At 47.1% G+C, this 12,801-nt stretch overlaps 1 protein-coding gene across 3 annotated transcripts; it reads right to left on the bottom strand.

The window, feature by feature from the left end:
- Nucleotides 1-496: 496 nt before the first annotated feature.
- On the bottom strand, nt 497-12,394 carry LOC130265344 (uncharacterized). Of its 3 annotated transcripts, XR_008842588.1 has the most exons (3): nt 10,051-12,394; nt 1,440-6,815; nt 497-1,098 (listed from the first exon to the last, which is right to left on the bottom strand). XR_008842588.1 is itself a non-coding variant. In XM_056514382.1 (2 exons), the coding sequence occupies exons 1-2, from the start codon at nt 10,982-10,984 to the stop codon at nt 6,802-6,804; spliced, it is 948 nt and encodes a 315-aa protein (XP_056370357.1). In that variant the 5' UTR covers nt 10,985-12,394; the 3' UTR covers nt 497-6,801. The 3 variants fall into 3 exon arrangements, 1 of the variants encoding a protein (XP_056370357.1); XR_008842589.1 differs by having other exon boundaries at nt 497-6,815; nt 11,980-12,394; XM_056514382.1 differs by having other exon boundaries at nt 497-6,815.
- Nucleotides 12,395-12,801: the final 407 nt, after the last annotated feature.

Genomic DNA, 12,801 nt, shown 5'->3' with positions numbered 1-12,801 from the left:
TGGGGAACAAGCCGTGCTTGGTAATTTTCATTTTAGTCATTTCTATTGAAGAATAAAGAAAGGTGAAAATTAAATATTTTCCAGCTGTGCCCTCTGGTTTACCTTTTTGAGGCACAAAGCTCTGTGCCACGGTGGCCTGGGTGTGTGCAGAGCAATGCAGCCCCCACAGACCCCTCGGTTTTCCCACAGGTGTGCCCAGCTGTGGCAGCAGGAAGAGCCCGCAGCGCAGTGGGCGCCGTGCCCTGCCCAGCCAGGGCTCTGTGCACAGAGCAGCAGCAGCGCCAGCACCTTTCAACCCGCTCCTGCCTTGGCATCACCTGGGAGACAGAAGCCTCTGGAAATCAGCACCACTAGTCACATTCCCAGCTTGGAACAGCTCCGGCTGGCGGGCAAATCCTGCTTCCAGGTAGGAATAAAGGCAGAGGTAGAGATTGTTGCATCTGGTTGTTGCTTGGGGTGATAGCAAGTAAAAAAGCAGGAAGGGCCTTTGCAGGAGTTTTACAGAGATGTTTTATTTCAGCCACACATGTGCACCGTCCAAAGTTCAGGGAACAAAGGCTAAGGGGCTTGTGGGGCTTTAGGTTTAGTACATGGGATGAGCAGGGCAGGGAGAGCATCAGGGACCAATTACCAGGGGACAGGGAAACAGGGTGGGAGTGACTGAAAGGCTGACAGGCAGGGAGAGGGCACGGGGGTGGCCTAGGGAATACAACAGGGGCTTGCTTCTCCTAATTAGAAATTACTTCAGTCTCCACAACTGCCCTTTTCTTTATTAATCAAGAAGGTTTCTTTTAAGGATTTTAAAATTAAATGGTTGAGGTAAGTAAAAAATACAAAATGACAAAAACAATTAAAAGCATTCATAAAACAATTTCCAAAATGCAAGCTATTTCTTGAGTCTCTAATGTCTGAACAGATTTTTGAAGCATCTTGGAACTGGTAGCAAGAGAGGTGAAGTTTTCTTGGTATGGCTTGTCAGGAAACTGAGTCAGAAAAGGGATTCTTCAGCATGGACTGGCACTCTGGTGGCCGTTAGCAGTGTGGTTAGCTGTGATTGATCTTGTACGAAGTAGAATGGGGGTGGAATACCTGTTGAAACTGTAAATAGAAATAATTAATTTTGAAGTAAAAAACAAAGGTTGTTACCTTGGGAGATTTTTCTTTCTTTCCCCCCCATATCATCTCCCACTTTGTATTAAAAAGGAACTTTGGGAAAAGGGATTGGCAGCTGGGTGGTAAAGGTAGGGAGAAGCATGGCTGTGGGAGGGAGACCATGGAGGGGAAAGTGGGGTAGGAGTTTGAAGGAACATGAAGAAAGGGTAATAGGATTTAGGGAAATTTTGAAAGGACTTATTTTGTGGATGAAAAAAGGGGAAAGTGGAAGGGAAGTAAGGAGGCAGTGGGGAATGGGGAAAGGCACTTGAAGGAGTGGGATTTACCTGTTTGGCAGGTTTTGCAAATAGAGGAATGAGCTTCTTGTTGCAGGACGGCTGATTGGTGTTTTATGCTATTTTTGCTTTTGGATTGCTGCTGCGACTTGATGGCTGTTGGCTTTGGGCTTTATCTCTTTGGTTGTTGTGTGAGGGACAACGTTTTTTAGGATGTGGAAAGTAGTTGCAGTTTGGTGTGTGAATGCTTCCTTGCACTGGAACTCCACCAGGCCCTGTAACACTGGCTGCTTGGGGTCCTTTTCCTCCTTGTACTACATCAAATTCCACAAATTCTCCATCTCCTACACTGCAGAGACATTTTCTGGGGTTATTTTTTTTGATTGCAGTTTGATGGACAACCACATCTGCTTTGGTATCATTTTGGGTGATGAATCCATATCTATTTTTCACATTACCATTTGACACTTCCCAAAACTTTTGTGGCAATGACTTTTTTAATTTTGCCTGTGAGTTTGTGTCCATGGCTGTGTTGCTGGACGTGCTGGTGTTGGTGAGGCTGTTGCTGCTGCTGTTGCGTGCCGGCGGGGCCGGGTGCGCGAGGCTCAGCGGCGGGCAACAGGGAAACAGGGTGGGAGTGACCGAAAGGCTGACAGACAGGGAGAGGGCACAGGGCTGGAGGCCTCTCATTTTCCCTAATTGGGAATGCCTTTCTGGATCTCCACAGAAAAGGAAGAACCTGGACCAGACGGGAGACCAGAAGAAGAAACATGGAACTTAAGTCAGAAGTAATGGGTAAAGAGCGTAGATGTATAAGAGGTTCTAAACACATCATTTATGTAGGTGGGCTACATTGTAAAAGATACTATGTGTCTAATGATACCCATCAATGGCGGATTCCAAAGTCATCAAATATATACTGGTCCAGGAAACAGAAACAGGGCTGCTCATTTGTTGAAAGAGAAAAATTATATGAATGTATCACCAGAGAACCTAATCTCTTCTTAGGTGATCCCCAGGTTTTCAAATTCTGGAGTGAAAACAGTATTAATTTGGAGAAGCAACCACAATATTGGAGGGCCCCAGAAGGTCTCTTTTGGCTCTGCAGAAGAACTGCTTATGTAACACTCCCAAAAGACTGGGCAGGTAGTTGCACACTAGACATCATAAAAACATCCTTTTTGCTACTTCTCTGAGTTGAAGGACAGCATCTAGGAGTACCCCTTTATGATGAGTTAACAAGAAAGAAAAGAGATATACAAATAGCGGGAGAACAGAAGTGGGGGAATGAAGAGTGGCCACCAGAAAGAATTAGTGCTACCTATGGCCCTGCCAGCTGGCCCCAAAATGGGTCATGGGGCTACAGAACCCCAATATATATGTTGAATAGGATGATTCGGTTACAAGCACCATTGTAAATTGTTTCCAGCCAGTCCACCTTTGTCATGGACTTACTCTCGGCCCAATCCCGACAAATGAGAACAATGATTTACCAGAACAGATTGACACTGGATTATCTGCTAGCTGAGGAACAGGCTGTGTGTGGAAAATTTAATTCATCAGAATGTTGTGTAGGGATAGATGATCATAGTGATATTATTAAAAATACAACTACCAACGTCAGGAAACTAACCCATCTTCCTGTGGAACAGTGGACCCCATTATTTAAAACCAATTGGTGGGATAACATTTTTAAGGGAGAGTGGTGGAAAAAGGCATTGATAATTGCTGGAGGTGCACTAATCAGTATTATTTTCACCCTTGTATAATCCCCTGCTTGACCCGAGTGATCACAAGAACCATACTGCGTTATTCCAGGACAATTGTATAGTTGGGCGAAAGCTGCCACCAGCGACCGCTATCAAAAATGTTATGAAAGGGAAATTCCCCACTGACTCAGCACATCTCAACCTATGATCCATAAGGCTCGATCCAAACAGTGTTGCCTTCATCATCTTGGACCTTGACTGTTTGTTGGGAGATTTGAGTTACCATAACACCTCTAATTCCCATTACTGATGATGCCCTCGTCGTTGGCCAAGAAGGAGGCCATGCACTAGCAGGAATGATAGTTACATCAGATCCTGTATCCATCATACCTACAGCAGAAATTGAATGACCAATTTTGTTGATAAGGTTGATAAAGGTCACTTGTCTTTGTGGTCTTTGCATAGTAATTTTTTCACAGAAGGCAACTTGCAAAGAACTGGTTGATCCAAATCCTCCTTTTTTCTCAATGGTACTATGGCATGAAACCTGGCTGTGGAAAGGAATAAGTTGTGCTATTGTAGATCTACTGGTACAGTCACAGGAGGAGAAAATATTTTAATCATAATCCCTATAGGACCTTGATAATCAGCATCAATACAACCAGGAAGCACAAATATGCCTTGTTTGGATGCAGGTGATCTGTCTATTAATAGTGCTGAGAGACCATTCTCAAGGGGTCCAGAACATGTGGATGGCATGACATGGACTTTGTCATTAGATATGACTGCGGTTGCTGCCACGGCCAAATTGACTACTGTATTTCTTCTGGTTGCAGCGGCAAGCTCATGAAGACAGCCAGAGCCCGAGGATATTTTTTCCCCGCGTCCATTGGCCTGCGGGATACCAAGTTTCCCAACAGGAGGGTTCCATCTTTCTTAAATCTTGAACGACATTTATTTGCTCTATGTCCCCATTTATTGCAATGCATGCATTCTCTGGGAAAAGCATTTGGAACTTGGCTTTCTGCTGGTTGATTCTGCTTCTTTCTTTGGGGACAATTCTTTTTCAAATGACCTACCTGCTCACGGGAATAACAGGCCACTTTCATTTCTTGGTTACCCTTTCCTTGAGTTGGAACTTGTTTGAGGGCAACAGCCATAGCAGAAGCATGAATTTTTGCCTTTTCAGCTTGCCATAACAATGGAGTCCATTTGCATGCTTCGACCATCTGAGCAATAGAGGCACTAGGTTGAAGAGTGGCTATCAATCGCTTACATGCTTCATTGGCATTTTGCGTTGCCAATTCTTTTGTCAGCGTTGGTTTCAATTCAGAAGACACGTTTGGGGTGTTCTCTATGGTGTCTCAAAGGCGGTCTACAAATTTTATGAAAGGTTCTTCTGGTTCCTGCATAATTTTCGTGTAAGGGAGTTGTGGAGTTCCAAGTTGTGGCAGTGCAAGAAATGTTGCCAACGCTGCATTCTGAGTTTGAGTCAATATCGGACTATGAAGAACATCTTGTCTTTGAGGGTAGTGTTGCCTTTTTACTGGGGCAAGTGCAACCTGGTTCGGAGCAAGACCACGACGGTACTTACAAACTGGCCGGACATAACACACGTGACGCCAATGTGGTGAACGGTGAAATGCAATTTATTTCCTGTGGGCACCCACTTAAGTAACCGCAGTGTGCCCACGTCACTTCCTTAAAGCTGGTTGCTGCGATACAACTGGGTGGCGTCATGGGGAGGAAGGGGCCCTGCCTCCTCGTACAGCCCTAGATCTTCCAACCGGCTTTGGCTAACTACATTTCCCCCCTCCCCATGAACGGTTAAAGTTGTAACTTGCATAAATGCGGTGTTAGTATAAATTTTTAAACATGCTAGTAAACAAATGCAAACTTTTTTAACTGTTATTTTAAACTAACTGTCATTGTTGCAAAAGCATAAATCAGTTCAACTTAAACGAGCTTTAATAAACTGGGTTATTTTGTTAAGCAAGCAGGGTCCAAACACAAGTGCAAGCACTATGGTTATAACTGGTCCTATTAGGGTGGAAACTATAATAGTAATCCAGGGGTTTTGGCTAAAAAGAGAATTGAACCAATTATGTTGTTGGAATTTTTGGCTGCGACGCCGGAGCCTATCTTTAAGCTCGGCCATAGACTTTCGAATGGGGCCAGAGTGTTTTACATAGGTGCAACACTCTTCATTTAAAGCAGCGCACAGTCCTCCTTGTTGCATCAGCAAAAGCTCTAAACCTCGCTGATTTTGCATGACCATCTCCAACAGGGAGAACAGGGATTCTTCTAATCTTAGAATGTTTTTATGAATTTCAAGGAGGTCTTCATCTATCGCTTGCTGCAGCTGTAGCAGGTTTTGCTTTTGTGTTACTAGTGCGGAAATGCTAGTAGCAGCGCCCGTTCCTCCCAAACTTAAGAGGACTGCTAGGCTGGCAGTGGTCACCAATTCTCACTTTTGTAAATGGAGCCCTGCTTCAAAGTGAAGAATCACCTCGTTGTCGGTGTGGTACAGGATTCTAGGAATAACAACGACTTGAATGCAAAAATCGTTAGACTCATCAAAATGCTTGATGGAAACACAAGGGGTGATACCAGTGGTATGACAAGCCCATATACTTCTAGGTGCAGGGATGGCCCAAAGGTGTTGTTTGTCAAGGGGGACCGAGATGTTACAGAGCTGCTTATTTTGTGTTGCCAGGGGTTGGCTACCTATGCAGATCCCTTGGCCTGAAACCACTTTTAGGGTAATTCCTTTACGGGGAGTGTCCCATTTACATTGTTTGGGGCTAGATTCTTTGGAATAACTAAACATTATGGGGAGGCCTATTCCTTCATTAAAAGGTGGTTTGGAGTCATAACAGAGCCAACAAGACCTGGTGAGGTTGGGGTGTGAGGCGTTAAGGGACATAAAGGCAGCATATAACATTTTAGTAAACAAACTATGTGGAGGAGTTTCAGGTGCTGCCCTAAAGGGCATTAAATTGTTTATGGGTTTAGGGGTAACTTGTACGGAGTTAGGCACAGCGGTTGTGGTAAGTGGCTCCTCTTTTTCTTTGGGAGCTACAAGTTCGTTAGGCCCAACTGCTATGTATTGCTTGGGTGAGTGATATCTAATAATTTCTATTACAGTGCCACGGTCACGGGGATGATTTAGGATGGAAGCATCACGACGTATGTACACTGACCACATTTTTCCCAGGGCCCAACTTGGATCTTGGGGTTGTAAAACAGCGACTGTAAGGTGGGTACAGTTTCCGGGGTGCTTGCTTTTTGATATACAGCCGCTAGGCCAGCCTGTTACTTCTAAAAATTCATCTTTTCTGAGGGGTTTCCACCGGTTACCGGTCACGATGGTTTCACAACCCCAGTACCCACAAAACCAGTAGCCCGGGTAAGTGCAGTAGCTTTTTCCCGGATTACTGCTGGGGCACCAATATGTCCCTACCTCAATGTACCATCCATACTTGCTGGATTGGTCACTGGTGAAAATGTCTGCCAAGCGCACAGTCCAGGTAGGAGTGTTGGTTTTGGACTGTCCTATGAGCGCGCCGGTAAGAAAGTTTCAGAATGTCCAAACGTAGGGCTGGTAAGGGTGGTCATTTGTTCTTGCTTGACTAACACTGAGGTGGGCTGAGGATAGCAGGATGCTAAGGCACAGAAGTAAAGCCTAGTGCTTGGCGGATGACTCACGGTGGTAAACCTGTAAAGAGATACTCAGAATGTTCATTAGCTTTTGCTGGGTAGTACTGGGTTTATGGATCTTAAAGGACACCATTTAATAACATCATCTTTTTTAACCGCTGCATATCCTCTGCCGGTTACAATTAACTTCCAACCTGTTTCCCATTCCCCTATTTCATTTTTTACACTGACCGGGGGACCCTCTTCAACTGCTTTTGCGGCCACATGCTTTTGGGAGGGAGCCTAGTTTTGGTCTCCTCTGGGAAACTGATTTAATGCGAGCATGGCAGTTGCTAGTAGGCGTGGCTGTTCTGATGGGGGAATGGGGAATGGCGCTGGTGAATCCTTCTGCTTTTGCCAGAGTTTCTAGTTTGGACTTTAGAGTTTGGTTGGCCCTTTCCACTATGGCCTGGCCAGTGCTATTGTACGGGATGCCTTGTTTTAGGGTGATGCCCCATTTGGTGGCAAACTCTTCAGCTGCCTTAGAGACAAAGTTAGTTCCGTTGTCTGTTTTAATTTGTTTTGGAATGCCGAGCCAGGCCATGGCCGACAGCCAATGCTGAACAGTAGCTTTGGAATTGGTCTTGGTGTGTTGGGTGGCGACAATCATGCTGCTGAATGTATCTACAGTGACAGCGAGCCATGCTCTGAGTTTTAGCAGCTGACATAGCATGAAATCCGTTTGCCAAATCTCTGAAGCCTTTAGGCCTCTGGGGTTGACGCCGCTAGACCACAGCGGTGACTTTTAGCAGTAGGGGCAGGTAGCCACGATATGTTTGGCGTCAGACATGGGGATGTTACACTGTTTGGCTAGCGTTTTGGCTCCTATGTGGAGGGATTCGTGTAGCTGGCATGCATCTTGTACGGTCCATAGGCCTTTTGCTGCAGCATCGGCCTTTTCATTGCCTATTTGGAAATACCCCTTGATCGGATCGTGGCTATTGATGTGGACCACTGTCACAGTGCCTTGGCGTGAATACAGTGCTTCTTCAATCACGAGGGCGGCTGGCGAGATGGAAACGCCTGGATGGTACATTGCCTGGCAGAGTTTTGCTGTGAACATGGAGTCTGTAACGATGTTAAGATGTTCAGTTTGGAAAAGGTTGCAGGCTAGCACTATTGTGGACACTTCCAAAAGCTGGACTGACAGGGATTTATCTTTTGTTTTGATGCATTGCCATCGGCCTTGCTCCTGCCACACGACTGCTGCTGTAGAGGTTGTTGACGATGCGTCGGTGAACACTGTTGGGCTGGGCAGAGGTCAGTCCCTAACTTTTGGTGTGAGGTCAATGTCTATTATAGCGAGTAGCTGCGTCCACGGGGGCTTAGCAGCATAACAGGGTTCTCCCGCGAATCCGAACAAGGCTAGAGCGAGATGTTCTGAGAGTGTTACTGACACGGAGGGGATCTGTTTTCGAAATGGAAGATATATTTTTGCAGCCTCAGAGCCTAGGTGATTTAGGGCGAGCTTTCTGCCCTTCATAATCAGGCTTCCAAGGCACTCAACACCGGGGGAAAAGGCCCGCGAAGATCTTCCGAGGACTACCCACTGTATTGGTTTTGCCAAGTCAGGAGGCCCTTGAATTAATGCTCCGACTCCCCCCTCTTTTGTAAAGTGCACATACAGATCTAAGGACAGGTTGGGGTTCCATCTGGACAGCGCAGCGATGGGTAGCTGTTGTTCGATATAGTCAAGTGAACGAGCAGCTTCTTCTGAGATGCTTTTAGGTTCCCATGAATGTTTGCCCTTAGAGAAGGTCATATAGTGGAGACATAATTTCTAGGGGAATAAGAACAGTGTTGCGCAGCCACTGTAATAATCCCACTATTTGTTGAAAGTCGTGCAGCATCTTGATGTCTTGGCGAATTTTGATTGTAGGGGGCGACACATGGAAGCTGTCAATTTTCACACCTAGGAATGTAATTGAGGGGCCCTTTTTTATTTTGGTTTCTGCAATTTTGAACCCGTTGGTTCTTAGCACTTCTGAAACTGCTGTTACAAGACTATCTACTTGATCTGATGAAGAGGCAGCTATTAGAATGTCATCTATGTATTGGATGATCGTAGCCTTGGGATTTTCTGACCGAATTGATGCTAAAGCTTTGCTCACAACAATTTGACAAATCGTAGGGGAGTTGACCATTCCTTGTGGTAGGACCTTCCACTGAAAATGGAGATTGGGCTGGTGGCCGTTTGGGAACACAATGGAAAAGGCGAACCGCTCTTTGTCCTGTTCATGTAGTGGTATTGAGAAAAAACAGTCTTTGATGTCAATCACGGCACAAGGTTGATTTGTTGGGATGAAAGAGTTGCTGGGTAATCTGGTTTGCAAGGGGCCCATCGGCCCTGTTAACGGCTTGCAAGTCATGCAGTAGGCGAAAACCTTCGCTGTTGCGCTTGGGAATTACAAAAACAGGTGTGTTCCATGGTGAGATGGAGGGTTCGATGTGCCCCTTTTCCAATTCTCACTGGACCAGTTGAAGGAGTGCGGACATTCGAGACTCAGGTAGGGGCCACTGTTCGACGTACACCGGATCTGATGACTTCCAGGTTAACTTAATTGGGAGCGACGGGTACGCCACAGTGGCCCTAAGGGTAAATTTGTCACCCTAATTCCCAGTAGAGCTTGCGCATCTCATCCTAGCAGCAGTGGAGTGTTAGATAGGACATAGACGTGTACGTTGACAGGCTTTTCAGCTCCATATGGAGTATGGACAATTACCAATATCAGATCTACACTCTTTCAGGCGCGTTGGACTCCTCCTACTCCAACTACGGCTGCGGCATTCTCCAGCTGCCAGTTTGGGGGCCAATGTGTTTCCGGGATGACGGTGACGTTGGACCCGGTGTCCACCGTGAAAGGAAGAGCAATGAAGCCATCATCGGGTCGTCGGGCTGGTCGGCAGACTCCCCAAACTATTGGGGTTCGGACATGTCACAGTTTATGGCCAAGGCCAGCCAGGGAGTGTCGTTGGGCTGGGGATTGTTGCTGAAGTGTGTTGGGTTTACATGCATTTGTCTTTGGTGTTCTTTGTCACTGTATGCATGGCCGGCGCTTGTGGAAGCGGTGCCTGGGTTATAGCATTGGACATGGCTTGGGCTGTAAAGTTGGTCACTTCTTTGGGGGGCAGCGGATTCGGGAGATGCTCCGCCCCAGTAGGGACTACATATCTGGGCCGCTGGCTGTCCCAACGGGAAGGGAGCTGCATGCGGCCCGCTTGCCCCCACCCCCGCCCATTTCCCTGTTTCTTACCATGGGCAGAGTGTCGAGCGATGTGTCCTTCCCTTCCACAGATCCAGCAAGGTACTCTTGGTCTTGGCGGAGGGAGATCTGTAGGCAGAGGCTGGCTGTGGTTATAGCGGTTTTGAATGGCCATTACCTCAGCCACTGTGGCACTGACTGCGGCTGGAAGTGGAGCTACTGCAGCGCCAACCACGGCTTGGACCGGAGCTAAATTTTCTTCTTTGACAACATGTTTAATCATTGTCACGAGACTGGCACCAGGTAGCACTGACCGTAGTAGTTCTTTGGTCGATTGATTACATTGTTGTCGCAGGCACCCCTCGAGTACTGGTCCTTTTGCTTCCGGTGGCAGGTCTGAGGCATCTACGGCTGCCTGGAGGCGGTCGACAAATGCAGTGAAGCGTTCGCTTTCAGTCTGCCTGATGGTGGTCCATGGAGACGGCTGGGCAACCACTCTGCAAGCAGTGCGGATGGCTTCTCTCGTGGCACGGGTTGTAGCGGCGATTTCAGAGGCTCGCAAACCCTGTGCCTGTGCTTGGGGACTGACCATTTGTGGGCCTCGGCCCATCAGTCGCATTAGACTGGAGTTGCGCTGTGGGTGCTGGTCTCCGCTGGCTTTGGCGAGCATTTTTTCTAAGTTGTCTTCCCACTCTTGTTTAAAGACGATCATTCCTGCCCCGTCAAAAATCATGCAGCATGTTTGCTTAATATTAAAGGGGAGCATGTCATCATTACCGAAAAGGCCGTCAATAAGAGTGGAGACCATAGCAGAGTTGATCCCTTTTTCAGCGATGGCTTTGGCAACTGCCTGTACGTCCTTGGGGTTTACCGGGGAATAAGCTGGTAAATTATTGTCTAGTCTTTTGACTGGAAATATTTGCGCTGCAGCTTCGGGTAACTCAGCAAGTCCCGTTTGAACCTTTTTCCAGTCTGTTAGGGCCATAGGTTTAAAGAAGTCTTTTGCTTGTACGGAGTGTGGGTGGGCCTGTAGGTTTGGTGAAGGCCACTGGTATAGGATCCATGTCTTAATCGGAGTCCGAGTCAGAATCGGACTTTGCGCAAGAGGGGCATTGTCCTTTGCTTTTAAGCTCACCCTACCACTTGACCCAAAGCGGCTCTCGGGCCCGCTCAAACTCTTCCTCCGACTGGGAGGAAGAGGAATGGTCAGAGACTTCCTGTCGACTGCACCTTTTAGTTGGGCTCCGCCCTCTGGATTTTTGGTGGGTGGAACCTCTACTTTCCTTATTCTGCCTCCCTTCTAGAGATTTCTCGGCCTTATAAAGGAGGCGCGCTTTCTGATTGGGTCCCAGTTTCTCCTCCCAGTCATGGGTCGCACCTCCCCCCTCGCATTTACGACCACGCATGACCACGGTGGGAAAAGGTTCCTGGCCCTTCTACTTCTGTCTTGGCGCCATATTGTGGCACATAGGGTGGTGGTCTATTGCAGACTTGTTTTGTGCCTGCATTGCTAACACTACCCTCAGAGTCTGGGGAATTGTCGCAGCTTAGCTGTGGGTTAGGGTTAGGTGCTGAATTGGGGACAGGGGTGGGAGATTGGGACCGCAATTGCGGAAGGTTGTTAGTTTTAGATGACAATTCCAAACTCGCAAAACAATCACTAAACGTGGTCTGAGTAGTGGCTCCCACACCCAGCTTTGGAGTTATTTTTAAACATTGTTGAGCTGCTTTCCAAGTTTCCTGTTCTGTTAACGCTTTTTCTAGTGCCTGAATTACCTTCCCCCAACTTTTAAGACATTTACCAGTGCCAGACGCGATGACGTCTTTGGAGAGAGCATTTGTACACTTTTCCCAACATCCCGAATGCAGAACATCCACGGGACAATCAATGATTCCTAATTTTAGCAGTCGCATGATTGCGCATCCAAAATCCTTGAATTTACATTCAATACCCCACTGTTTATAGATTTCTGCAATTACCTTGCCGATTGAGTCCATCCCGGCGGTACTGGGAATGTCCTCCCCGCCGAAGTCAGCCCAACTGCTTCGATCGTCTCCTCCTCCAGCGTGTCTCCCGTCACCCAGAGTGCACACGCACCGTGTGTCGGGGGGCACTCCCGGGTTTCAGCACCACTTGTTGCCTTTTAAAATACTGGGGCAAGTGCAACCTGGTTCGGAGCAAGACCACGACGGTACTTACAAACTGGCCGGACATAACACACGTGACGCCAATGTGGTGAACGGTGAAATGCAATTTATTTCCTGTGGGCACCCACTTAAGTAACCGCGGTGTGCCCACGTCACTTCCTTAAAGCTGGTTGCTGCGATACAACTGGGTGGCGTCATGGGGAGGAAGGGGCCCTGCCTCCTCGTACAGCCCTAGATCTTCCAACCGGCTTTGGCTAACTACAGGGTCACGGTAAACCCCTGTTCCCATCATCTGATCTAGGCTAGCAAATTTGAGTGGGTCGTCAACGGATAGATTGAGACTATTCAGCATGTTGTCTTACAAGCGCTCCTGCTACTTATTTAACTATAACATATATGCCGTAGGTGTAAGCACAAGCTCCATTATTGCCTTAATATCTGTTCGTATTAGTGACATATATTTAAATAAAACTGTTATTTGATTCCTTACTAATTTATTCTCAATACCATACTGCATAACCGTTTATTGCAGTTGGGTGACTGTGTTCCAATCCAAGCCCTCCCATCGGTCCTCTTGCTCATCTTGTACCACTGGCAGAGTAAGGGCATTAATGTGAAATCTCCTGTTAACTGAGCATTTTCTATTATTCCCTT

Source organism: Oenanthe melanoleuca, chromosome Z, assembly GCF_029582105.1.
Source record: "Oenanthe melanoleuca isolate GR-GAL-2019-014 chromosome Z, OMel1.0, whole genome shotgun sequence".
Lineage (NCBI taxonomy): Eukaryota > Metazoa > Chordata > Aves > Passeriformes > Muscicapidae > Oenanthe > Oenanthe melanoleuca.
Note: the sequence above shows the minus strand (reverse complement) of the source record. Positions and strands in the feature narration are given on the sequence as shown.